This window comes from Symphalangus syndactylus, chromosome 18 (genome assembly GCF_028878055.3).
Source record: "Symphalangus syndactylus isolate Jambi chromosome 18, NHGRI_mSymSyn1-v2.1_pri, whole genome shotgun sequence".
NCBI classification, from domain to species: Eukaryota; Metazoa; Chordata; class Mammalia; order Primates; family Hylobatidae; genus Symphalangus; species Symphalangus syndactylus.
The window spans coordinates 73,173,080-73,200,662 of NC_072440.2; the positions used below are offsets into that span (position 1 = coordinate 73,173,080).

The following is a 27,583-nucleotide window of genomic DNA, read 5'->3' on the forward strand; positions in this document are numbered from 1 at the left end:
GATGGGGGTTGTGATGGCAGCAGAGTCGTGGGGGCCTTGGCAAGTGGCCGGTGCTCTTCCAGACCAGGGGACACTGATGGACCGAGGAAGTTCCAGAGGAAGTCGAAATGCTGTGTTGGAAAGAGGTTAATTCGGGAGGAAACGAAAAATGAGAGGAGTTGCCAGGAACAGGTCAAGGAACCTTGAGGTGTGTCCAGGAGTTCAACCCCGCTTGTGGTCACGAGACCTCGCCTCTCTGAGCCTCAGTTTCCTCATCAGCTGTAGAAGGGGACCTGGACAAGGTGATATCTCAGGTCCACCCGGCTCTCCCCATCTTGTGTCCTGGAGACTTGGGTCCAATCAACACTGACTGATGGCTGTGCCTTTGTGGTGCCGATGGAGGCTCCCCTGGGCTCTGGGTGCCTGACTTCCCTTCCTCATGATCTTTCTTCCAGGGTCTTGGGGAGCGAGGCTTCCATGGCCCCTCCTGCTTGCTCACTGGACTCTCACTTTCCCAGCTGGTCATTTCCCTGAGACCTCAAAACCCCACCAACCCCACTGGGGCACCCACAGAAAGCTTGTACATGTCTGGCTCTGGCTGAGCACGGGTGTGGTTTCCATCTTCGAGTCAGAGCCTGGGATTGACACGGGACACTAGAGGCTGACTAGTGTCAGAGGGGCCTGTGTGCAGATTGGGAGAGGATTATCGACTAATAGAGGGACAAAGAGGGACATCCAGACAGCAAACACCCCCATCCAGGCTGTCCTCACGTTTTGCCCAGACTCCTGCAAGAACTTCCAGAATGGTCTTCCATGTGCAACTGCCCGTCCCTGCCCATGTCCTGGATCATTCTCCACACTGAGCCAGGTTGGGCTTTAACAAGATCATTTTTTGGGTTTTTGGGTTTTGTTGTTGTTGTTGTTTGTTTGTTTGTTTGTTTTTTCAGAGAGTCTCACTCTGTTATGAGGCTGGTGTCCCATGGCATGATCATGGCTCACTGCACCTTGGACCTCCCGGCCTCAAACTATCCTTCCACCTTGACCCCCTGAGTAGCTGGGACCATCCGTGTGTGCCACATTGCCCAGGCTGGCCTCAAACTCCTGAGTTCAGGTGATCTGTTCACCTTGGCCTTCCAATGGGCTGCAATTACAGACACGAGCCACCGTGCCCACCTAAGAATATAGATTTGATCGAGCACCTGCTTCTGACCATTCAATGTCTTCCCATTACTCTTAGCACAAAGATGTAGGCCATGATGCTGCCTAAAGTAGCCTGTTGTGGCCTGGGGTCCTGTGAAGGAAGAGCCAGAGGCAACGTTCTGGGGCAGAGGGTTTCTAGGAAGTGATTCTAGGAGCAGAAATGAGGATCCCGGAGGGAAGGAGGAAACGTTGATACACGAAGTTTTTGAATGGGCCATCCATATGGGCAATGAGACCTTCTGAGGTGCCTTCAAGGAGCGTGCTCAGAATCTTTGCCTCCAGGGAGGAGATATGGAGGCCTTTATCCACTGCTTCAGCTGTGTCCCAGGGGTTCTGGTACGTTGTCTCTTTGTTCTCATTGGTTTCAAAGAACTTCTTGATTTCTGCCTTAATTTTGTTATTTACCCAGTAATCATTCAGGAGTAGGTTGTTCAGTTTCCATGTAGTTGTGTGGTTTTTAGTGAGTTTCTTAATCCTGAGTTCTAATTTGATTGCACTGTGGTCTGAGAGACTGTTTGTTATGATTTCCATTCTTTTGCATTTGCTGAGGAATATTTTACTTCCAATTATGTGGTCGACTTTAGAATAAGTGCTATACGGTGCTAAGAAGAATGTATATTCTGTTGATTTGGGATGGAGAGTTCTGTAGATGTCTGTTAGGTCCACTCAGTCCAGAGCTGAGTTCAAGTCTTGAATATCCTTGTTAATTTTCTGTCTCATTGATGTGTCTAATATTGACAGTGGGGTGTTAAAGTCTCCCACTCTTATTGTGTGGGAGTCTAAGTCTCTTTGTAGGTCTCTAAGAACTTGTTTTATGAATCTGCGTGCTCCCATATTGGGCACATATATATTTAGGATAGTTAGCTCTTCTTACATTGATGTTTGTTGGTTTAAAAGATCTTTGTTGGTTTAAAGTTTGTTTTATCAGAGACTAGGATTGCAACCCCTGCTTTTTTTTTTTTTGCTTTCCATTTGCTTGGTAAATGTTCCTCTATCACTTTATTTTCAGCCTATGTGTGTCTTTGCACAAGAGATGGGTCTCCTGAATACAGTACATCAACGGGTCTTGACTTTATCCAATTTGCCAGTCTGTGTCTTTTAATTGGGGCATTTAGCCCATTTACATTTAAGGTTCATATTGTTATGTGTGAATTTGATCCTGTCATCACGACGCTAGCTGGTTATTTTGCACATTAGTTGATGCAGTTTCTTCATGTCATTATAAAGATCTTTATATATAAAGGTCTTTATATTTTGGTGTGTTTTTGCAGTGTCTGGTACCAGTTTTTCCTTTCCATATTTAGTGCTTCCTTCAGGAGCTCATGTAAGGCCGGCCTGGTGGTGACAAAGTCCCTCAGCATTTGCTTGTCTGGAAAGGATTTTATTTCTCCTTTGCTTATGACAAAATCCCTCAGCATTTTCTTGTCTGGAAAGGATTTTATTTCTCCTTTGCTTATGACAAAATCCCTCAGCATTTGCTTGTCTGGAAAGGATTTTATTTCTCCTTTGCTTATGAAGCTTAGTTTGGCTGGGTATGAAATTCTGGGTTGAAAATTCTTTTCTTTAAGAATGTTGGTACCCACTCTCTTCCAGCTTATAGGGTTTCTGTAGAGAGATCCACTGTTAGTCTGATGGGCTTCCCTTTGTAGGTAATGTGATCTTTCTGTCTGGCTGCCCTTAACATTTTTTCCTTTGTTTCAACCTTGATGAATCTGATGATTATGTGTCTTAGGGTCGCTCTTCTTGAAGAGTATCTTGGTGGTGTTCTCTGTATTTCCTGAATTTGAATGTTGGCCTGGCTTGCTGGTTGGGGAAGTTCTCCTGGATAATATCCTAAAGTGTGTTTTCCAGCTTGTTTCCATTCTCCCCATCACTTTCAGGTACACCAATCAATTGTAGGTTTAATCTTTTCACATAGTCCCATATTTCTTGGAGGCTTTATTTGTTCCGTTGTCATTCTTTTTTCTCTAATCTTGTCTTCACACATTGTTTCAGTAAGTTGATCTTCAATCTTTGATATTCCGCTTGATCAATTCGGCTATTGATACTTGTGTATGCTTCACGAAGTTCTCATGCTGTGTTTTCCAGCTCCATCAGGTCATTTACGTTCTTCTCTAAACTAGTTATTCTAGTTAGCAGCTCCTGTAACCTTTCATCAAGGTTCTTAGCTTCCTTGCGCTGGGTTACAACATGCTCCTTTAGCTCAGAGGAGTTTCTCATTACCCACCTTCTGAAGTCTACTTCTGTCAATTTGTCAAACTCATTCTCCATCCAGTTTTGTGCCCTTGCTGGAGAGGAGTTGCAGTCATTTGGAGGAGAAGAGGCATTCTGGTCTTTGGAATTTTCAGCATTTTTGTGCTGGTTTCTCCTTATCTTCATGAATTTGTCTTTGATCTTTGAGGATGATGACCTTCGGATGGGCTTTTGGGGAGGCGATGTCCTTTTAGTTGATCTTGATGTTATTGCTTTCTGTTTGTTAGTTTTTCATCTAATAGTCATGCCCCTCTGCTGCAGGTCTGCAGCAGTTTGCTGGAGATTCACTCCAGACCTTTTTTGCCTGGGTATCACCAGCGGAGGCTACAGAACATCAAAGATAGCTGCCTGCTCCTTCCTCTGGAAGCTTTGTTCCAGCGGGGCACTGACCTGATATCAACCAGAGCTCTCCTGTATGAGGTGTCTCCCTCAGGAGGTGCGGGAGTCAGGGATCCACTTGAAGAGGCAGTCTGTCCCTTAGTAGTGCTTGAGCGCTGTGCTGAGAGATGTGCTGCTCTCTTCAGAGCCAGCGGGCAGGAATGTTTAAGTCCACTGAAGTTGCGCCCACAGCTGCCACTTCCCCTAGGTGCTCTCTCTCTGTCCAGGGAGATGGGAGTTTTATCTATAAGCCCCTGACTGGGGCTGCTGCCTTTCTTTCAGAGATGCCCTGCCAGTGAGGAGGAATCTAGAGAGGCAGTCTGGCCACAGCCGCTTTGCTGTGCTGTGGTGAGTTCTGCCCAGTCCGAACTCCCCAGCCTCCTTAGCATTGTCAGGGAAAAGCTACCTACTCAAGCCTCAGTAATGGCGGATGCCCCTCTCTCTGCCAAGCTCTAGTGGCCCAGGTCAACTTCAGCCTGCTGTGCTGGAGCGAGAATTTCAAGCCAGTGGTTCTTAGCTTGCTGGGCTCCGTGGGAGTGGGACCTGCTGAGCAAGACCACTTGGCTCCCTGGCTTCAGCCCTCTTTCCAGGGGAGCGAACAGTTCTGTCTTGCTGGGGTTCCAGGCACCACTGGGGTACAAAAAAAAATTCCTGCAGCTAGCTCAGTGTCTTTCCCAAACAGCCACCCAGTTTTGTGCTTGAAACCCAGGGCCCTGGTGGTGTAGGCACATGAGGGAATCTCTTGGTCTGTGGATTGCAAAAACTGTGGCAAATGCATAGTATCTGGGCTGGATAGCACAGTCCCTCCTGGTTTCCCTCGGCTGGGGGAGGGAGGCCCCCGGCTCTTTGCACTTCCTGGGTAAGGCAACACCCCACCCTGATTCTGCTCGCCCTCCGTGGGCTGTACCCACTGCCTAACCAGTCCCAGTGAGATGAACTGGGTACCTCCGATGGAAATGCAGAAATCACCCGCCTTCTGTGTTGGTCTTGCTGGGAGCTGCGGTCTGGAGCTGTTCCTATTCAGCCATCTTGCCAGATCTCCCCCTATCTTTTTTTTTTTTTTTTTTTTTTTGAGACAGAGTCTTGCTCTGTGTCCCAGGCTGGAGTGCAGTAGCACAATCTCGGCTCACTGCAAGCTCCACCTGCCAGGTTCACGCCATTCTCCTGCCTCAGACTCCTGAGTAGCTGGGACTACAGGCCCCTGCTTTTTTGTTTTGTTTTGTTTTTTGTATTTTTAGTAGAGACAGGGTTTCACCGTGTTAGCCAGGATGGTCTCGATCTCCTGAACTCGTGATCCGCCCGCCTCAGCCTCCCAAAGTGCTGGGATTACAGGCGTGAGCCACCGCGCCTGGCCGATCTCACCCTATCTTAAGCTATTTCCAGAAGTAGAATGACTAGGTCAGAGGGTATTAACATCTAAAAATGTTTCCATTCCTAGAACCACATTGTTATGCAAATAAATTGTATCAATTTACACTCACACCAGCTTTACAGGAGGGTGTTCATCCCTTCAGTCTTAAGAATTCTCAGTAGTCTTTCTCTTTAAAAAGAAAAACAGATCTTTACACGGAGAAAAGTTTTTCAAGTTCAGCTTGTGATTATCCTGCCTGCAGAGATGAGGGAAAAGAGCGAAAGTTGGTCATGTTTAGGCATTACTTTAAGAAGGCAAAAGAGCATTTTTCAACCACCCCTTCTGAGACCAGACTAAAATGACAGTCAAGGCACTTATAGGTATAATAGCAGCTGATATGGTTTTGGGCTGGGTCCCTGCCCAAATCTCACATCAAACTGTAATCCGCAGCGTTGATGGTGATGCCTGCTGGAAGGCGACTGGGTCATGGGAGCGGATTTCCCCTTTGGTGCTATTCTCTTGATAGTGAGTTCCCTTCACCTTCTGCTATGATTGGAAGTTCCCTGAGGCCTCCCCAGAAGCTGATACCACCATGCTTCCTGTACAGCCCGCAGAACTGTGAGCCAATTAAGCCCCTTTTCTTTATAAATTACCCAGTCTCAGGTATTTCTTTTCAGTAGTGTGAGAACGGACTAATACAGCAACTAATGCTAATAGTGGCAAACATGTGTGGACTTTACTTTGCACCACTAACTGCTCTAAGGTGTTAGAAAAAGCTCACTGTACTCTTTCAAGAACCTTTAAAGTGTGTATCATCTGTACCACCATTAACAGATAAGGAAACTGAAACAGATGTTCAATGACTTGGCCAAGGTCAGAAATCTACTGATGGCTAAAGACTGTGTTCCGACCCAGTTATACGGATTCCAGAACACACACACTGCCTCTGTACCCTCTCTGCTGACAATGAAAAACTTGAATGAGACCAACAGGAGATCAGAGATTTCAACAGATATTTGGAAGACAGAACTGGCTGAAGAAGTGACAGCCGAATAGAGATGGGTGAAGGGAGCTGCGATCCACAGCAATATGGAGAGGACATCCAGCCAAGAAGAATCGCCTGCCAGGCAGAGCCTCAGAGAGAGGAGAAGTTCACCAGCCCCATGACCCATATAGGATTCAAGGCAGCCTCGGGTCTACACCAATGAGAAAATCAGAGAGTTCATGACTCAATCGAAAAGTCCCAGAAATCATATCTTTGTATTCTGACACTTTAGGGGATTCCCATTCAATCACCCCACAGGTAAGCCTGCCAGTGGACTTCTCTTCCTCCTACATAGGAATGGATCTAGGATCAGATATATGAGAAAGACAAAATAAGGAAAAGACACCAAGACTAACAAATACAAAATGAGCCCAGAAGAAACGAATAATTTTGAAAATGGACAATAATTCCGAAAAACTCAAACTCATGTCCTCGGAGAGATTTAAGCTCATGCTGACTGGGTGCAGTGACTCACACCTGTAATCCCAGCACTTTGGGAGGCCGAGGCAGGCAGATCACCTGAAGTCGGGGGTTTGAGACCAGCCTGACCAACATGGAGAAACCCCTGTCTCTACTAAAAATACAAAATTAGCCGGGCATGGTGGCACGTTCTCGTTATCCCAGCTACTCGGGAGGCTGAGACAGGAGAATCGCTTGAACCCGGGAGGTGGAGGTTACGGTGAGCTGAGATCGTGCCATTGCGCTCCAGCCTGGGCAACAAGAGTGAAACTCTGTTTCAAAATAAAATAAAATAAAATTGTATGCTTAACATGACAACAAGATGTACTGAAAAGGGGGGGAAACAATAGAACAAAAAAAAAGTTCTTGGGAATTAAATGATTGACGAAATAAACAACTCAAGAGAGGGTTGAAAAAGTCTAGAAAAGCTTCCAGAAAATAAACCAGAAAGATGACAGGAGACATGGAGCTAAAGCGGAAGTGAAATGTTACACTACATCATGATTTCCTGGAAAGCTACTTGAGAAAGAGCTGCAGGGGGAGTGGGAAGGACGTGCATGTGTGTGCACGTGTGTGCACCCATGGTGAGTGGGTAGGGATAACCAAAAGAGAAAAAGACATGGGATCCAGGAAACAGGAAAATCAACCCAGTGAGAAGGGAAGCCAAGGATCACGCTGACCATGCAGCAGGCCTACAGAACAACCAGTCCAGGATGGAATAAGAAGGGAAGGGTTCTGTGGGGACTTCACAGAATACCTCATATGATTCATAGTTTGAGAGAAACTGAGGAAATCATGAAGGCAAACAGTGCAAGGGGGGAAAACAAAGGCAATTAGAAACATCAGGAAAAACTAAAGCTGTGCCACAAAGCATGTGCAGCCATATTGTACAACTCAACTCTATAGTAAACAGTATTTAAAACATCACAAAAATGTAAACACGCTTGTTTGATTTTTAACTTTGAGCACAAAACAGAACATTTAAATACGAGAACCAAATAAACTTGTTGCCAATCAGTACCAAAATTAAAGTACAATGGTAGTGGTTAGGAAGGGAGGAACTGAAAAAGAAGGAAGATTAATATCCTCATTTTATAAAATGGGGAGTCAAGAAACACTGGCCATAGTGAGGGAGTAAGAAAAACATTGCAAGTAAATTGTTTACAGTGACAAAGTTTCTAATGGAGATTACAAAACTAGCGATATAATATTAGGAGAGGTGGGGAGGGGAGTTAGAAGTGTAAAGATAACTTAATAAAATAATAAGTAATGAATAAAAATATTAATAATAAAAATAGTAATAAAAAAATTCTATCCTAATAGGAGGCAAATAAATAGTGATGTCTAAATTTCAAAATGGAGAAAAATAAAAATGCAATAGCTTATATTTATTGACCATCTGCTTTGCACCAGGAACCTTCTAAATGCTTTGCAGGCATTAACTTATTTTTAGTTCTCACAACAACTGTTAGAAAGATACTATTATCACCTGCACGTTTCAGATGAGGAAACTGAAGCTCAGAGAAGTTAAGCTAGTGACAGCACCCAGCTAGTGACACCCGGAATTCAAACTCAGGCTTCCTATCTCCAGAGCATGCACTCTCACTATTTCATGTCCCAGCATAAGAAAATTGTTCCAATATATTTATTTACTCCCTAAAGAAAAAGCTAGGGCTGGGCGTGGTGGCTCACGCCTGTAATCCCAGCACTTTGGGAGGCCGAGGCGGGTGGATCACCTGAGGTCAGGAGTACAAGACCAGCCTGGGCAACATGGTAAAACCCCGTCTCTACTAAAAGTACAAAAATTAGCTGGGCGTGGTGGCACGTGCCTGTAATCCTAGTTACTCGGGAGACTGAGGCAGGAGAATCGCTTGAGCCCGGGAGGTGGAGGTTGCAGTGAGCCAAGATTGCGCCATTGCAATACAGCCTGGGTGACAGAGCGAGACTCCGTCTCAAAAAAAAAGAAAAAAGAAAAAGCTAAAATTGGGACTAATTGCTCTTAATTTGGGTAAGTGGAGCCGTCTGTACTAATTGATTGATTGATTGGGAAGGGGTAAGTAGAGCCCTCTGTACTAATTGATTAGTCTTAACCATCTGCTGCACTCACTTATTACTTTATTTTTTTAATTTAAGAGGACAGAAGTCAGTTTATAGCAGTTAGTAACTGCTAACCTCATTAGCAAGTTAGATTCTGGTGTCACTTTCCTTAAAGGTGATGGAGCAATGTGAGCATGTGCCAGTGAGAAATAAGCCTGCCTCTGATATGGAAGTGCTCGGAAGGGAAGAGTGTAGTCCCTTTAAATGATGTGGAAGGGGGAAGCTGAGCGCGGTGGCTCACACCTGTAATCCCAGCACTTTGGGAGGCCAAGGCGGACAGAGCACAAGGTCAGGAGTTCGAGACCGGCCTGGCCAATATGGTGAAACCCCGTCTCTACTAAAAATACAAAAATTAGCTGGGCATGGTAGCGGGTGCCTGTAGTCCCAGCTACTTGGGAGGCTGAGGCAGGAGAATTGCTTGAACCCGGGAGGCAGAGGTTGCAGTAAGCCATGATTACACCACTGCACTCCAGCCTGGAGACAGAGCGAGACTTCGTCTCAAAGAAAAGAAAAGAAAAGAAGTGGGGGCCTCACACACAGTTTCCTGGATAACAGGAACTATTGTAAGAGATCCCCCCAAACCACAACCATGCAGAAAGAATCACAGCCCTGCACAAAGGCCACCTCTATGAGGACATCTGCCCAACAACTGTCTGTTTAACCTTGAGCTAAGGTGACCCTGTTATTAATTCTTGTACCTAGGGATCATTATTTAAAATAACTTACATAATTATCCTCATTTTGCCTTTAAAAACCTCTGCTTTCGGCCGGGAACGGTGGCTCATGCCTGTAATCCCAGCACTTTGGGAGGCCAAGGAGGGTGGATCACCTGAGGTCAGGAGTTCGAGACCAGCCTACCCAACATGGAGAAATCCCATCTCTACTAAAAGTACAAAATTAGCCGGGCGTGGTGGCACATGCCTGTATTTCCAGCTACTTGGGAGGCTGAGGCAAGAGAATTGCTGGAACCCGGGAGGCGGAAGTTGCAGTGAGCCGAGATCGCGCCACCACACTCCAGCCTGGCTACAAAGCGAGACTCCGTCTCAGGAAAAAAAAAAAAAAAAAAAAAAAAAAAAACCTCTCCTTTCCTTTGTCTCCCTGTGTCTGCCTGTGGTCCCACCATGGGCTGTCCTGGCACATCATGTATTCCCGGATTTACAAATCCTTCTGCTCATTCCGGAATAAACTTGTTATCTTCAGAGACTCCCTCTCTGCTGTTATTTCAGGTTGACGATAGACTCCCTGAACGTAATCTCATAGCGGAGAAACCAGAATGGGGACTGCAGACTCAAATCCAGGTGAGAATCAGGTGTCTCAACTCCAGGGACATGGGACATGAGCAGAGACCATCCATTTGGAGATTCCAAGGATCTACTGACTATGAATAGGGTTCAGCGTCACCATCGACACTACAGGAAAAGTCACCCAGGATGTCTGCAGCTCCAGAGGAGGAGGCTTGGGCCAAAATCTTGGGTCCAGACGCAATTTCGGCCACTGAGAAGGCAAACCCAACTCGAAGAGGGAAATGAACTCTGAAATTGCTTTGGAAGATGTACGGTGACGTCGCCAGCACCACCTAGTGGAAGCTGGAAGTGTCGACAGCCCCCCTCACAGCCACCACCCCCACCCCGCCCTGCCCCGCCAATGGAGAGGTGTGCTTGGCCAGGTCATGCCCGATGTCATTGTCTGTGTGCACCATGACAGGGACCCCAGCGCCCTGTTCTGCTCTTTTTCAAGGCACCCTGGAAGGAGGTGGCGAGCTTCAAGCTGGGCATTTGACAATGGGAGCTTCTGAAGGCATCAGTGGCTAGCAGAGACAAACAGCCTAGGACTGCAAAGTGCAGGGGAAGGGAATTGTGTTTCATGCCCACAGCCCCTGGGGACCCCGTAGGAGGCTGAGGGAGCAGCCACTGGTCCCGGCCACTCACAGCCTGGCCACTAGCAGCGTCTCATGGACAATCCTTTTTGTCTTTCCTCAGATGGAAAAATTGGGCCCTGAGTAACAGGTGTCAGCTTCAGGAAGGTTCAGAAGTAGGTATAAAAATGACAAACACAATCAAGCTCATAATATTCTCCTGCTGAAGTCAAGACAAATGTATGTTTCATTTTGACACACATATAACATTTAAGAGAACTGGACTCATTCACAGAGTTAACAGAGTAGTTTTTGGATTCAAATTTGAAATAGGTAATTGAGTAATTGATTTAGATGCAGGATTTCAGATTGAACGCCTCTCTGCTAATAGGTACTGAGGGTGCTGCAAATAAGCTTTAGCCCAGGGAGAGGGAGAAGCCTCTAGCTCAGTGGATCCCAAACAGGAGAAATGAGGAGTGGAGGGGAGGGAGGGTGCTGTGGGCACCCACAGCACCAGGATCTCTGGAACATGCACCAAGGGGCACTGCCAACCTCTATCCCCTTCCCTCCAGCAGCCAAGAGACAAAGGAGACTCTTGTCTGGAGTCATTGCGGTGCCAAAGCATGACCTTAAACATGATAGCACCTTGGCTGGGCGTGGTGGCTCACACCTGTAATCCCAGCCCTTTGGGAGGCCAAGGCTGGAGGATCACCTGAGGACCTGAGGTCAGGAGTTCAAGACCAGCCTAGCCAACATGATGAAACCCTGTCTCTACTAAAAATACAAAAATTAGCCAGGCGTGGTGGCAGGCACCTGTAGTTCCAGCTACTTGGGAGGCTGAGGCAAGAGAATCATTTAACCCTGGCGGTGGAGGTTGCAGTGAGCTGAGATCAGGCCACTGCACTCCAGCCTGGGCAACAGAGCGAGACTCTGTCTCTAAATAAATAAATAAATAAAATAATAGCACTTAGCTGCCGTGGAAAACTATATGGCAGTTCTTTGAAAACTTAAACATAGAATTACCATAGGATCCCTCAATTCCACTTCTGGGAATATACCCAACAGCATGAAAACAGGGATCTGACCAGATATTTGTACAGCCATGCTCATAGCAGCATCGTTCACCATAGCCAAACGGTGGAGGCAACTCAGGTGTCCATTGACAGATGAATGGATAAGCAAAATGCAACGTGTACGCACAGGGAATATTATTCCGCCTTAAAGAGGAAGGAAATTCTGACTCATACTACAACAAGGATGAACCTTAAGGACATTCTGCTAAGTGAAATAAGCCTGTCACAGAAGGACACATGCTGTATGATTCTGTTCATGTGAGGTTCTTACGGTGGTCAAATTTATAAAGATAGGGAGCAGAGTGGTGGTTGTCAAGGGCTGGGGGAGGGAGAATGAGGAGTTCATGTTTACTGGGTACAAAGTGTCAGTTTTGCAAGAGAAGAGTTCTGTGGATGATGGTGGTTGCGCAACAGTGTGAATGTAATTCCACCGAACTGTACACTTAAAAAGGCAAATTTTAGGTTATGAATATTCTACCACAATTAAAATCTTTAATTAAAGTCCTTACAAAGCCAAACCTTTGCAGAAAAAAATAAGAGCACATAGTCATACATGCTTCAGCACACACATAGTCATACATGCTTCAGCAATGGCCCTGTGATAAAAACATTTATTAATTTGGCTTCCCAGAGGAGAAAACCAAGGTTCAAATGGGGTGAAATGGCCAGGTGTGGAGGCTCATGCCTGTAATCCCAGCATTTTGGGAAGCCGAGGCAGGTGGATCTCCTGAGGTCAGGAGTTCGAGACCAGCCTGGCCAACATGGCAAAACCCCGACTCAACTAAAAATACAAAAATTAGCCAGGTGTGGTAGTGCACGCCTGTAGTCTCAGCTACTCAGAAGGCTGAGGCACGAGAATCACTTGAACCTGGGAGGCACAGGTTGCAGTGAGTCAAGATCACACCACTGCTCTCCAGCCTGGGTGACAAGGACTCTTGTCTCAAAAAAAAAAAAAAAAAAGTCCAGCTGTGGTGGCTCACGCCTGTAATCCCAACACTTTGGAGGTCAGGAGTTTCAGATCAGCCTGACCAACATGGTGAAACCCTGTCTCTACTAAAAATACAAAAAATTAGTCAGGCGTGGTGGCGGGCACCTGTAATCCCAGCTACTCGGGAGGCTGAGGCAGAAGAATCGCTTGAACCTGGGAGGCGGAGGTTGCAGTGAGCTGAGATTGTGCCACTGCATTCCAGCCTGGGTGACAGAGTGAGACTCCATCTCGGGGAAAAAAAAAAAGATTCTGACAAAATGCCATGAAGATCATCTGTGGATCTTGTCTTGTTGGATTCAGAGGGTTGGGGGCGGGGTCTGAAATTGTTTCTAAGCAGTTCTCACGTGGAGCCAACGCTGCTGATGCCAAGGACCGCCGTCCAGCAGCAAAGATCCAGTGTACTTTACTTAACAGACAAGGAAGCTAGCCGGGAAGGGAGTGACTTGCCCAGGGTGACAGGGCAGGGTGGCAAATAGGAAGGGAATGTGCATGCAGCTGTTTGGCCAAAAATTGGTCACCTCCTTAAGCTGACCCAGATAGTGTCCACTTTTTTTAAATTTTTTATTTTTTTTGAGACAAAGTCTCACTCTCGCCCAGGCTAGAGTACAGTGGCACAATCTTGGCTCACTGTAACCTCTGCCTCCCGGGTTCAAGCGATTCTCCTGCCTCAGCCTCCTGAGTAGCTGGGATTACAGGCACACACCACCACGCCCGGCTAATTTTTTTTGTATTTTTAGTAGAGATGTTGGCCAGGCTGGTTTGGAACTCCTGACCTCAGGTGATCCCCCTGCCTCAGCCTCCCGAAGTGCTGGGATTACAGGTGTGAGCCACCATGCCCGGCCTTGAACCAAGGTTACTAAGATGCTCTTAGCCTCCTTGAATCTGGCCTAGCCCACCTTTCCATCTTAGCTTTTCTGCACAACCGCCCACAGCTAGCCCAGCCTATGCCTCAGCCAATCTGGTTCCCGACGACGCAGAGCCGGCATTGGCTGCGGAAGCCAGGCCTAGTCCTGTCCAGGGCCCCCTGGCCACAGACAAATGCTACAGACACGGCTCGTAGCACATGGTTCTCTTTATTGTGATGCTCAGTGGAAAACATCTGTAAACCAGCTTACTGTAGTGGTGACAGCTGCAACACATGCTAAGGCACTTTTATTATATAAAAAAGGGGGTAGGGTGGGAGTTTCACTCACTCCTTTGTGACAGCAACTGGGACCTGAATTCAGAGCTTTGTAGGCATACGCAGCTTTTATATCGCTTCATGATTTGAGAGTTTGTTTCTTTTAAAAAAAAAAAAATGCCTTCTTGCCGTAAGTCTCAATGCAGCATATACAAAACAGTTGGGGATACAAGTAAATTCGGCAACCAGTGTAGACCAGTGAGGACGAGCTACTCTCTTCTAAACAAAGGCAGTGAGAAAGACTCGGAATTTTATCATTTATTACGAGAAAGGGGAAAAAAGAAAACCTTATTTTGCTTTCAAAAATACCTGTGCAGGTGGCAGATTTTTAAACTATACTGAGTCAACGGTGCAGGTAAGCTACCCTCGGGCCCAGTCCTAGAGTAGACACAAGATCGCCTGGGAGGGCCGCTGGCCCCTCTAACGCTCTGGCTGTCAGACTTGGGACAAGTCCCTTAACCATTAAATATATTTGGTCCCCAAGAGTGTTGGGAGAAGCCACTGGAAGGCTGCTGGCCTTTCTAGCTTGACCCCGACAGCCTTGCTGTGGCAGAGGCAGGCTGTCCTCGGTAAAGGAGGGGAGGGGGCATTGCACTTGAGACATTTTAGAATCAGGAGGGAGACAGTGGACAGTGGCGCTGCCTGGGACGGGGTGGGGAGGAATCCACTCCTCCCCTGACCCCAGCCTTCTGTGCCCTGCACAGAGGTGGAGCCCCAGGGCCTGCTCCTTCCGGACCGCCCAGAGCCATGGGAATGGGAGGCCCAAGGGGCAGAGGTGTGTGAGGTCACCACGTGTGATTGCAAACAGCAAAGAAAGGAAGAGGAGTGGGGGCGCTGGTGGCAGAGGTCAGGGAGGCTGACGACTGCGGGGGGTCCGACTACCAAAAGGCCTCAGTCTGAAGAAAAAGAGATTCATAGAAAACTCTGGCCCCTCCCCGGGGGCCTGCCCTCCTCGCCTCAACATCTTGTGCTTTTTGGCAAGAGAGGGCTGAGGAGCCTGCTGGTCGCTCTCTGCCTGGGCCCGGGCCCTGTCTCTTTGGTATCAGATTCTGAGCGGGGGAGGGAGCTGGAAGGGGATGCAGCAGAGGAAGCCAAATGTCCTCAACAACACCTGGAGGGAAATGGGATGGGGGGACGGGGCAGAGGGCAGGAGGAGGCACGTTCATAGCAGTCCCAAGAAGGTGGGGAGAGGCGTGCTGCGGGGTCTGGGAAGGGGAGGCTGTGGTGTCCGTCTGTCCATCCATCTCAGGCTGCAGGAGAAGAGGCTTATTCGGCAGGTTTGGCCTCAGCCCCATCCGCTTTGCCATCCACCTCTTCGTCGGAGCCATCCCCGGTGCCTTTCCGGGCCATTCGGCGGGGCACAACAAACGGCAGGTCCCCGCGCCTGGGGGCAGAGGCAGAGGCAGAGGGTCAGTGGGCCCGGCCAGGCCAGGGGCAGCCACAGCACAGCACACACATCTCAAAGCGAATTCGAGAGGGAAACCAGGTGCCTGGCTGCTCCCACCAGGAAGAAGCAAAGCGGAGCCTTGGGAGCCACAGCTGAGCTGGACAGGACCACTCAAGAAAGCAGGCAAAGCTTCCCACAAAATGTTTAGGTGTCGGACATCTTCACATACAACAGTAGCACAAAAACAGCTCAGGCAAACAGGACCAATTACAACAGAAAAGGCACAAAAGTAAGTGTAAAATGCCATCCTCTGTTGCAACTCCTATAAAACCGGTGAAACCAAGACAGGTAAACAGGTGTGCCTGTTCACACAGAGTACAAAGACAGGCACCCTCTTTCTACTACATGGCAGAAAATTCATATCCAATACTAATTACTTATGCTTAAAAAAAGAGCCCCATGAAGGCCTGGCGCAGTGGCTCACGCTTGTAATCTCAGCACTCTGGGAGGCCGACGCGGGTGGATCGCCTGAGGTCAGGAGTTTGAGACCAGCCTGACCAACATGGTGAAACTCCATCTCTACTAAAAATATAAAAATTAGCCGGGCATAGTGGTGCATGCCTGTAATCCCAGCTACTCCAGAGGCTGAGGGAGGAGAATCGCTTGAACCCAGGAGGCAGAGGTTGCAGTGAGCCGAGATTGCACCATTGCACTCCGGTCTGGTCAACAAGAGTGAAACTCTGTCTCAAAAAAAAAAAAAAAAAAAAAAAAAAAAAGATCCCCACGAAAAAGATGTTAAGAAGTGAGAATCTCAAGAGAGTAAGATCCTCTGCTTCAAACATTCACTACTTCTTGAGTGTTAACACTCCCTGAAAAATGCAAAGGAGCCTTTTTATCCTCTGTAGGCATTGTTCATGAGGCTCGTATTCGCTTTGCAGATATTTAGGAGGCACCTAAACACGTGCCAGGACTGGGCCGGGTGGCCTCAAGCAACTTCCAATTCAAAAGACAATAGACTTTTAGAACAGGCTGGAAATAAACTACCTAGAGTTTACTATGTGTAAACTAGTGTTCAAACACTAAGCTAAAGCCTCAGAGGCAAGAAGCCAGAAGGGGCAGGGATTGCTTTGTGCAGTCCCTTCTTGGTGGCATTCGTGCCTTGCTGGTAGGTTCTGGTTGAGGAACAAGCTACCTTTTGAGAGAAGTGCCGAGGCAAAGGGGTGGGTGGGCGGGGCGGCTCACCTGAGCTTGTTCTTTAGGGAGCTGACTTCGCGGTTCATGGCATCGGCCGTCTCGGTGGCATCCTCCAGCTCGCGCTGCAGTTTCCGGCGGGAGGCGTTGGCCCGCTGGGCCTCCTCTTCGGCCTCCTCAAGCTGCCGTTTGAGCTGCTTCAGGCGGGTGGATGCCTTGTCGGCCTGCGGAGATGGACGTGTGGCCCGTGGCCCCGGTTAGGGGCTCTGGGCATGCAGCCAGCCAGCCCCACTGCCCTGCCTGTTACCCTATCTGCTGCCCAGCCCCACTGCCCAGCCCCACTGCCCTTCTCACTGCCCCACCAGCGCCCGCACCTGGTCCTTGTACTGCTCGGCGTTCCTCCGCTCGTCATCCACCTGCAGCAGCACATCTTTCAGCTTCTTCTCAGTCCGACGCACCTGTTTGCAGGCTGCCTGGCGCTCCCTGCGTGGCAGACAAGGTGGCTCAGAGGGAACACCCTCCTTCAGAGGGTCCAGCCAACAAGCCCTAATCTGGACCACCCATTCCCCGGGGCTCACTGGCATCTAGGGATCACCTAGGGAGGCCTTTGCTGGACACCTATGTGTGCCTGGCTTCTTACAACAGGCACTGCAAATAGCCCCATTTACAGACGAGGAAACGGGCTCAGGTAAGGGAAGCGACACACCTCAAAGAGCATCTATGTAACTGGAAAAGAGGTTTGGGGGCCTAGTGTAAATCCCACTCCCTCCAAGGAAGTCTCAGTCCTGCTGAGCACATAGAACAACTGCCCCAGTGGGCAGGACCCCCCTCTACCTCCTGCTCTGATTCACCCTCAGACACAGCCACCAAAGCTCCTGGCTTTAGAGGTGGAACAGAGAATCCTGTTCAAACCCCACAAGCTCCCCCAACCACCCAACCTGTGGAAGGGATGAGGGCCCAATCAGGAGGGAGGGAAACAGCCGCCAAGCTCAGGAGACAGAGGGCTGGTTGTGGCCCAGATTTGGGCGGGACTGCAGGGGGGCCGGAGTTTTTTCCAGGACGGCTGGGGTTGGGCGGGGCCAGGGGCACGTACTTGGTCTCGTTGTCCAGCTGCTCCTCCAGCTGTGCGATCTTGGCCTCGAGGGCGGTGATGGAGGCCTTGTACTTGGACTTGACAGTGCCCTCCATCTCCTGCAGCTTGACCTTGAGCTCCTTGTTCTGGCGTTCCAGCTGCTGCCGAGCATTCTCGTTCTTCTGGGCGTGGCTGCGCTCCAGGTTCAGGTCAGTGTTGATCTGGTCGATCTGCAGAAGGAGGGCCAGTGACCTTGGGGAGGGCTGGGGCCCTGGCTGGAGGGCATGAGCAGGGCCGGAGGAAGGTGGCAGCAGGATCCCACCAAACCCTTGGGGTCCAGAGTCTTGGGTCTCCCAGAAAAGGGAGGATTAGAAACTGCTGAACACCCAACACAGAAGCCAGAGGGGGACCTTTCATGTCCAGGGGCCTGGACATTTTCTCAGCACCTGGGGAGCAGCTGGCACTTGGCCTGTGCTTCTGCCGGCTGGGTCCGAGGCCAGCTCTGCCGTGGTGGCTCCAGCCAGAGCCCAGGGTGGGAGAAGGCCTGGCACCCACCTGCAGGTTGGCCTTCTTCAGCCGGTCGTTGATCAGCTCCGTGTTGCCCTGCTCCTCCTCCAGCTCCTCCTCCAGCTGGGCAATGCGGGCCTCCAGACGCCGCTTCTCCTCTAACGCCAGGGCTCTGTGGGGTGGGCGGGAGAAGTGAGGGGCCTACCCTGGGGACACACCTGGTCCCCTCCAACTCTGCCCCCTCACTCGGCTCACCCTTTGCCGCTGCTGTTGGCAATCTCATCAGCCAGCTCATCACGCTCCTGCTGGGCCTGGCGCTTGGCACGCTCCGCAGCTGCCAGTTCCTGCCACAAAGACCCAGAGTGTGACCTGAAGGCAGCCACAGCCCCACAAGACCATCCTTCCCAGCCCCAGGCACCCTCCTCTCAAGCCCTTCCCCAGGCCCACCTCCCCCAAGAAGCCCTTCTTCCAGAAACCCTCTGGCTCACAGGGCTGGTGCCCCCCTCAAGATATAGTTTAAGCACCATATGTTTATAAAACTCTTACATTTAAGTGCTAGGAATCAAGCCAGGTGCCAGGGTGTGGCGATAAGTAAGAAGTGTCCTGGCCTAACCAGGGAGACCACGTGGACAGAGCCACTCGGTGTGGCCCCTCCCTGTTCTGGGTGAGCCAGAGCCCGGAGTCAGCTCTGGAGGCCGCAGGCAGATGGCTACACCCTGGACGCACTCGCAGCCGGCACATCACACTGCAGGGCACCCTCCAGACCTGGGAAACACTTCAGGACGGGCTCAGGTGCGACGAAGAGGACGGCCGAGGGGACGCTCAGACCCCTTCTCACCAGGCACCATTCATAGCAGGAGGTGGTGGCGGCCACAAAGTCTCATCTCGTGTGAGGGATGCCAGTTTCACACACACACACTCTGATCATACCAGGGAGCCCCCTATGTAATGGAACCCTGGAGGGAATCCTTTTGACTTGAGAGCCATCCCCAGCCAATTCCTGGAGCCCAGTCAGACTCCAGCCCTGTCCTCAGCTGAAAGCCCCACGCTGCCACCTGCTGGCCGCAGGGCAGCGGTGCCGCTCTCCACTGCAGCCCCACCCACCTCCTGCAACTGGATCATCTCGGCCTCCATGCTCTTCAGCTTCTTCTCGTTCTCTTTGGCCTGGGCCAGGATCTCCTCGCGGGAGGCGCGGGTGTCATCCAGCTCGCGCATGCAGTCCTTCATCTGGGCCTGGGGTGGGGACAGAGGCTTGGCACCCCACGCAGCTCCTTGGCCCTCCACCCCCACCCTCGCGGGTCACCTCGCCAACAGAGCTCATGGCTAGTGCTCCGCTGAATGCTGTATTTAACCAACTAACCGTGAGGACAGGGCGAAAAGGCAACTAAAGACAACCATCTCTGTGTCCCACCCCACAATGCACACTTTGACAGTGTTGGTCACTGTGGACGCGAGCGCAAGCTGAGCTTCATTTTCTACTTTCTGTCCCCTCCTGTGGGCCGGAAGCCAGTGCCCACGGTGCCACCCCTAATGTGCACCTGCCACTCAAAACCAGTGCCCAGCCTGCCGGGCCGTCCCCACCACAGGCAGGAAACACCTTTCCTTTTGTTATTCTCCTGTTATTTGTTTTAACACTAAAGATCTTTGTCAAATAGCCTTTTTTTCCTTTTGCAGATAAATCCGAAATTGAGATTCCCCAAATCAAAGAGCATGACTGGCTGCGTGCAGCCCGACCACACCAGTAAAAAAATGCCACCAGCAATCAGAGCAGCTATGCCCACAACCTTGACCACAGCGAGGTTTTAAAGTTTTTGTGGGTTTTTTTTTTTATACTTTAATTTTTTTTTTTTGGCCAGGTGCGGTGGCTCACGCCTGTAATCCCAGCACTTTGAGAGGCCAAGGTGGGCGGATCACAAGGTCAGGAGATGGAGACCATCCTGGCTAACACGGTGAAACCCCGTCTCTACTAAAAATACAAAAATTAGCCGGGCGTGGTGGCGGGCGCCTGTAGTCGCAGCTGCTGGGGAGGCTGAGGCAGGAGAATGGCATGAACCCAGGAGGCAGAGCTTGCAGTGAGCCGAGATCGCGCCACTGCACTCCAGCCTGGGTGACAGAGCGAGACTCCGTCTCAAAAAAAAAAAAAAAAAGAAAAAGAAAGAAAAAAAATTTTTTTAAACTGAGGTTATTCTTGTTACATGATATGGCGTATCAGAGCTGTTTTTACATGTTAATTATTCTTTAATTATTGGTGAGGTGAAGATTTCCAAGTATGTGTCCCATACTCTGGGCTGCTTCTCAGAACCATCGCCCCAGAGCCCAGAAGGCTGGAGGGTGTCAGGACCCAGGTGATTCTGGAAGTCTGCATTGAGACCTTCTTGAACTCCACCCATGTCTAGGCTTGTACTTGTTTGCTTCTGTGTCTTAACGTACTCAGTCATACACCGTTTTGCAAGTTTGCTGTTGGACTATCATGTTTCCACTCACCTCCGAGCCTCTGAGCCTCTGTCAGTGAGATGGGGCTGGAAGCACCTAGGACCTTCCCAGGAGGCACCACCCTGCCAGGTTCCCGCCCCAGGCCGAGCCCTGGCACCTTCACATGTAGTTGGCTCAGTTGGGTGCCGCCCGCCCACACCTGGGCCCTGCCCACCCTCACCTGCAGCTTCCGCAGCTGTTTGATGGCTTCGTCCCGGTTCTTGTTGGCCGAGTCGATGTGTGCCTCCAGGTCCTTCAGGTCCATCTCCAGCTTCTTCCGGGCGGCCACTGCCATTGAGCGCTGCTTCCTCTCGTCCTCCAGCTCTGCCTCCATCTCCCGCACCTGGGGGAAGGAACATCAACAGCTTGGGAAGCTGGACCTACTCGGAGACCCTGCCCTAGCTCTGAACTCAGGAGCCTCAGGCCAGTTCTGCAGGATCCATGGGGCCTTGGGGGGCCACTGGGGATTACTGACCATAAGAACTCTAAGAAGATGAGTCACTGAACCCTGAGACAGGGGGCTGGAAAGAAGGGATATGGGAGGGGTGGCGTGGTCAAGGGGCCCTAACACAATCCAGGTGGAAGGAGAGAACAGAAGCCTGCGTGAAGCCAAGGCAGCCTTGGGCACCCGCGGGGTAGCAGGAGGCCATGCACACCTGTCTGACCAGCTGCTTCTTCTTCTCCTCGCTCTGCTCGTCCCGGCCCTGCAGGTCCCGCTCGAACTGGGCCTTCATGGCCTGCAGGTTGACCTCCAACCGCAGCTTGGCGTCTTCAGTGGCCTGCAGCTCGTCCTCCAGCTCTTCCAGCTGCGTCTTCATCTCCTCCACCTGCTGCTCCAGGGCCCGCTTGGACTTCTCCAGCTCATGGACCTGAGCCCCAGAGAGCCCAAGTCAGGAGCAAAGGGACTGGCAGGTACCTGGGTCTACCAGACCCGGAGTCCGTGCACACACCGACCCTCTGTGATGACCCCGCTCGGGCTCCTCCCAAGACCTGGCTGCCAGGCCCAGCACTCACGCTCTTGCCCACGTCGTCCTTGGAGCTCATGAGGTCCTCCATCTCCGTGCGGAACTGCTTGTTGAGCCGCTCCAGCTCCGCCTTCTGCTCCACGGCTTCCTCCAGGGCCCGGGCCAGTGACAGCGCCTTGGTCTCCTTCTCTCGGGCCTCCGCCTCAGCCCGGTCGCGCTCCTCTGCGTACTTGGCAGAGATGGTCTTCTCCTCCGCCAGGAGCTGGGAAAGAGGTGGGCACCATGAGGCTCAGCACCACAGGCTCAGAGCTACGGCCCCCAGCAGGGCAGAGCAGCTGGGCCTAAGCTCCCTGGGGAACGAGGAGCCCAGAGGCCACGGCGGAGAGGAGCAGGCCTAGGAAGCACAGGCCCAGGGCTGTGCCCGGGACAATACACACAGTCCTGTGCATCCTCATGATGGGATGACTGCCGACTGGGGCAGGCACTACTGCGAACGCCATGTTGTAACGTCTGTTTAATTTTCATCACTTACTAATCACAACCCTTTATGGCATGCTGCCCCTTCCATGAGAGCCCTCCAAACCTGTAAGAGCTTTGGTTCTCCTGAACCAAAGTTGGCATTTGGTTGGCATTTTTCACGAAGTGAATACCAAGCTGGCTGCCAGGAAGCCTGAACCCCATTTGTGGTCTCCTCTAACGACAGCTTCTGTCCCCTGGTATCTGTTCTCTGTGTGCACCCACCTGGCTCTATCCTATTTCCCCACCTTCCCTTCCTTTCGGCCCAAACCTTAATTATCCCATGGGTTGCTGACCATTTCCTAAAGGACCAAATAGTGCATTCTTTACAGTATGCAGGCCCTACAGTCTCTGCAGCAATGGCTCAACCCCACTACCACAGCGCAAAGCAACCAGAGACAACACGAGAACGACGGAGTGTGGCTGTGTTCAGTCCATCTTTCCCTGTGAAACTAAAGGGGCCGGATCCGGCTGCCGCAGTTGGCTGCCCGATGTCTTCTACTGTTCTATCCCACCCCGGAGTCCGCATCCCCCTCAGCTGCCCTCAGATCTTTTGGAATAAGGAAATGATATGAACGCATAAATAAATCATTTAAAAGACAGTCAAACCAGTTCATTACAGAAAATCTGAAAAATGTAAAAAACCAGAAAGGAAAAGTCACTCCTCAACCCATCGCATGAAGACGCCCTCTTCCACTGGCCTTCTCCCTGGGACCCTCCACAAGCCAGAGACTAGGGGGGCCTCTAAGCGCTGGCCCCGCACGGCCCCTCCCGGGCGAGACCTTGAGGAAGCCCAGGCTTTCTCTGACAGGCCCTTCACCTTAGACTCAGTGCTTGAGGGAGAGGAAATGCAAAGGATGGGGCCAACGGCCACACACCTGGTCAAACTTCTTCTGCTTCTTCTCCAGGTTGCACGCGCTCTGGCGTTGGTGGTCCAGGTCCACCAGCAGGTCGTCCAGCTCCTGCTGCAACCGCGTCTTGGTCTTCTCCAGCTTGTCGTAGGCGGCCACCTTCTCCTCATGCCGCTGGCTCAGGCCCTCCAGGTCCTTCTGGAGCTTCCTCTTCACCTCCTCAGCGGTTTCCAGGCACCCCACGCTGTCCTCCATCTTCTTCTTCATGTCGGCCACCTGGGCAGGAGCAAGGAGTAAGCAGATGCCCGAGATGGCACCTGCTCAGGTGGCACACCCGCCCCTGGGGCAACTGGGAGCCTGCCTGCCACACTGTGGAAGGGGCAGCAGGGATCCGCCCAGTTATGAAACCGCCTCCCCCAGTCACTTCCCTCTCCACGGGAGTGAGACAAATAGAGCTTCTGCAAAGGGGCATCTGTCCACTGTGTGAAGCCCGGAGGAGGCTGACCCCCAGGCCCGCTGTGGGGGTTCCTAGCCCTCATCCGCACCAAGCCTCTTGCTCTGCGGAGACTGCTCCCAGAGAGCAGGGCCAGTGCCCTGTAGGGGTGTCCATGGGGTCCCCATCACCCAGCCCCATCCTTGCACTTGGAGATAAACCTGCAATCACGCACGCTTGAGGGCTACTCCTACCCTGACTGTGGAATGGACTCCCAGCCCATCCTGAGGTGGTTCAGGCCTTCTGGTCTGGCACATGGAGGCCCAAGATAGGATCTAGAGCAGGAGCTCTGAATACGTATTAGGCTACGGACCCCTTGGCAGTCTAGAGAGGCCTAGGGACTCCTTCTCACGACAGTGTTTTAGCAGGCATGAAATAAACATATGGGATCACTAGGGCAACCAGTACAGAAAAATGCAGTTGTCACACATTCTAAAAAACCACGGCTCAGGAAGCCACATGCTGCTAGGTAGCACATCAGATAGCAAACTCAGTGCAGGCCTGGGACCCAGGAGGCCACGGAGCTCGGCTGCGACCCTGACAGGGTAACTGGCCATTTCTACAGATGACGAGGGTGCAGGGACTGCCACCACCATGGCTTGCTGCCTACGTCCATAATGGAAGCAATGCTGAATTTCAGCTAAAGACTGGTGGAAATAAAGGTGTAAAATAGTGAAAATAGTGGTGTCCCCCATCTAAGTCCACAGATCCCTGGATTCCTCTCCTAGGGACTCAGGCTGAGAGCACTAATGTGGGACAGCAGGGTGGGCTTCCCTGGGGGAGAGCAGCCATGGTCCGGCCCAGTGGGCAGGGCTGTCCTGCAGTGCCCAGGCCAGTGCCTGGCCAGCAGTTCCCCAGTCTGCAGAGTCCGGCCGGTTCCCCAGGCCTCCAAACCTGGGCATGGAGGGTGGCGATCTGCTTCTCCAGGTTGTGCTTGGCCTCCTCCTCCTCCTCCAGCTGCTCCCGGAAGGAATTCTTCTCATCCTCCACCTGCTTGAGCTTGGTGCTCAGGCTCAGCTTCTGCCGGTTCTCCTCCTGCAGCAGCTCCTACTCGCAGGTTGGGAGGGGTGCGGGCGCTCAGGAGAGCGGTGTCCAAAACCCAGGAACCCCACACCCTTGAGGAGAGGGAGGAGCTGGTCCTGCTGATTTAGGGGATGGCCACGTAAAGACCTGGTGGGAGCTGGGAGGATGCAGAGACCCACCCACAGGATGAAGGAGATGAAGGAGAGGATGAGCAATCCCATGGGCTCTGGAGCCAATGTTGCATGGACACAGGGGCCTTTCTGGAGGAGTCCACCTTCTGGGAACCTGGCGCCACCCTTACCTGAGTGTCCTGCAGCTGGGACTCCAGCGCAGAGAAGTCCTTGGTGAGCTTGCTGGACTTGCTGTCGGACTGGCTGAGAAGCCCGGTCACGTTGTCCAGCTCCACCTGCACCGGGCGGGGAGACACAAAGGACCATGGACCCAGCCCCACTGCTCCTGCCCCACCTCAGCTCCTTTAGATAAAGCTGGACCTGAGTCACAAGCTGAACCGTGAGGGTCTGAGGATCCAGTTTGAGAAGAGAGAGAGAGAGCACACATGCACCCAGGGACCTGGGCCACAACTGCCGCTGGGGCCCAGTGCCCGCGCCAGGATCCCGGCGGAGGCCTCACCTGCAGCTTGGTGACCTTGTCGGCCAGCTCTGTGCGCACGCGCTCTCCCTCGTTGAACTTGACCTGCAGCTCCTGCAGCTGCGCCTCCACTTTCTTGCGCTTGTGCTCCGAGTCCCCTTTGCCCTGCAGCAGCACCTTCACCTCGTTGGCCAGCTCCCCGCGCTCATTCTCCAGGGTCTGCTTTGCCTTCTCAAGGTTTGCTTTCACCTAGCGGGGAAGAAAGCAAAGACATGAGTGGCGGCCTCCTGACACAAGGCTGGCTGGTCTATCATCACTGGACTCTAGATCCAGACATCGCTGCTTCTGCAGCCCTGATGACGGTGTGCCTGAGTCCTGGACTCAGACGGCTGAGGCCTCATCTGTCCTGTCCTCTTCTCTCTTAGCTGGTGGGTGACACTTGGCTCGTGTCTTCACTGCTTAGGACATCTCACAGCTTCCCATCTCTAAAATAATACCTGCCCAGCCTTCTGCCCCGGGTAGAGGCCAGGTTCTAGGGCATGGCATTGGTGTTGCAGATGTTAGCAATATTTATAACGCAATGAGGGGGAACTATAATTGTTTGTAGTTAGACTTCCAATAAAGCCTGTCTGAAGTCTGATGTTCAAAGTAACAATGTAATGTTTTCACCCTCAAATAACCACATGAGACAGACATATTATAATCCTCCCTTATGAACAGGGAAACTGAGGCACGAGTCACAAAGCCCCTAAGAGGGGGAGCCTGGCCTCAGAACCAGGCAGTTGGGTTGGACCCTGCAACTGCTCTGCAGGACTGGTTTGGATTCTGTGGGCCCAGAACGGGGAACCCTGCCTCCCCCTGCGGTCTCAGGGAGGCTCCGCACCCGCTTCGTCTGCTCCAGCTGCTCCGCCAGCTCCTCCACGGCCTGTGAGTGCTTCTGCCTCATCTCCTGGATCTGGGCCTCGTGGGTCTTGGCCTCCTCCTCCAGGGTCTTCTTCAGGATGTTCACCTCCTGCTCACGTTTCGACCTGGACAGAGAAATCCCCTCAGAGTGGAGGCCAGGGGCGCTGGAGCGAGGCTGTCCCGGGGGCTCTTCCCTGACCAAAGAGAGGCCTGGCCAGGGCACAGGCACTCCACGCAGCTTTTCTACCCATCGGCCCCTCCTAGCCATCTATCCCTTGGCCCAGGCTCAAAGACGCACTATGAGAGGCTTCTGTAGCCTTTCAGCTTTAAAGCCCAGCCTTGCCTCACCCCCAACTTTGAGCCAGGTTCTTCAACAGGCTTTCTACTCTGTAGAGAGAAACCTCTGAGGAACCTGCAGCTTCCATGTCTGCTGGTGCATAACATGGCCACGGTGTGTGTGTGCAGAGGCCCGGGGTCCATGTCTCCAAGCCAAGGCCCCCCTGGCTGCCCTCCCTATCCCCAGGGACTTGGTCCCAGGGCACACCTGAGCTCCTGCTGGGCAGCTGTGGAATCCAGCGTGTCCTCCAACTCTGTTTTCAGTGCCTCTAGCTCTTCCCCAAGGTCCCGTTTCTGCTTCTCAGCTTTATTCCTGGAAGCACGCTCAGACTCCAGGTCTTCCTGGAGTTCAGAGATCTGAGACTCCAGCTCCCGGATCTTCTTGAGGGCCATGTTCTTCTGGGCAGCTTCCTCTTCCACTCTGCCAAAGCGACCAGCAACATCAGTATAAGGACAGTTTCACCTCCAAGGAGCAGAGTTTGCAGGACAGGCCTGAGAGAGGTGCAGCAGCCAAAGCTGCCTCCTGTGGTCACAATCATGGCACTCAGGATGGCTGTCAGCAGAAACAACATCTGAGGCAACCAGATTGAAGGGCAACACCCCTCTGAGAACTAGAAAACGTCATAGAGGAATCGTTTCAATTTCCAAAGTAAGATTCACTGCTTCAAATATTTTTAAAAGTCAAATGATTTGTTAAATGGGAAGAAAAGGAAATAAAATGCTACACCACAGGATGACTGCAACTCAGTAAAAATACAAATGTGCTACAGACTTTAGATGGTTATGACGGGTCAACGTAGGCTCACCAACTAGAACAAACACACCACTGCGGTGAGGGGTGTTGACAGCGGGGGAGGCAGCGCATGAGTGGGGCAGCAGATAGATGGAGAAACTTCTGCTGACTCTTGCTGTGAATCTAAAAACCACTCTAAAAAATAAAGTCTTTTTTTTTTTTTTTTAAACAGAGTCTCACTCTGTCACCCAGCCTGGAGTGCAATGGCGCAATCTTGGCTGACTGCAACCTCTGCTTCCTGGGTTCAAGCGATTCTCCTGCCTCCGCCTCCTAAGTAGCTGGGATCACAGTTGTGTGCCACCACACTGGCAAATTTTTTATATTTTTGGTAGGGATGGGGGTTTCACCATGTTGGCCAGGCTGGTCTCGAACTCCTGATCTCAAGCTTGGCCTCCCAAAGTGCTGGGATCACAGACGTGAGCCACCGTGCCCGGCCAAGTCTTTTTTTTTTTTTTTTTTAAGTGTGCCTATAGCAAGAAATTAGGAAAGGACTATTGTAGGTGGGTGATAGAGCCGTGGATGACTTTTTTTCAAATTACAAACAAAAGACAATGAGGCCCCTCACCGTGCCCTGAGTGCACAAGAACTGTTTTGCTATGAAATAATGGCTCTTCTAAGACAACAGTGG

The 27,583-nt window shown here is 51.3% G+C and overlaps 1 protein-coding gene across 2 annotated transcripts in view; it reads right to left on the bottom strand.

Annotated features, from left to right (window-relative positions):
- Positions 1-13,735: 13,735 nt before the first annotated feature.
- Positions 13,736-27,583, bottom strand: part of MYH9 (myosin heavy chain 9) — a 105,064-nt gene continuing 91,216 nt past the window's right edge. For both annotated transcript variants that reach the window (XM_055252930.2, XM_055252929.2), the window contains 16 exons: positions 26,371-26,583; positions 25,807-25,951; positions 24,966-25,172; positions 24,637-24,741; positions 24,207-24,359; positions 22,847-23,095; positions 21,502-21,714; positions 21,144-21,356; positions 20,669-20,830; positions 19,120-19,248; positions 18,271-18,359; positions 18,064-18,187; positions 17,530-17,738; positions 16,811-16,919; positions 16,488-16,660; positions 13,736-15,242 (listed from right to left, as the gene is read on the bottom strand). In XM_055252930.2, the coding sequence (XP_055108905.1) occupies positions 15,125-15,242; positions 16,488-16,660; positions 16,811-16,919; positions 17,530-17,738; positions 18,064-18,187; positions 18,271-18,359; positions 19,120-19,248; positions 20,669-20,830; positions 21,144-21,356; positions 21,502-21,714; positions 22,847-23,095; positions 24,207-24,359; positions 24,637-24,741; positions 24,966-25,172; positions 25,807-25,951; positions 26,371-26,583 (2,611 nt within the window). In that variant the 3' untranslated portion in view covers positions 13,736-15,124. The remainder of the gene's footprint in view (positions 15,243-16,487; positions 16,661-16,810; positions 16,920-17,529; positions 17,739-18,063; positions 18,188-18,270; positions 18,360-19,119; positions 19,249-20,668; positions 20,831-21,143; positions 21,357-21,501; positions 21,715-22,846; positions 23,096-24,206; positions 24,360-24,636; positions 24,742-24,965; positions 25,173-25,806; positions 25,952-26,370; positions 26,584-27,583) is intronic.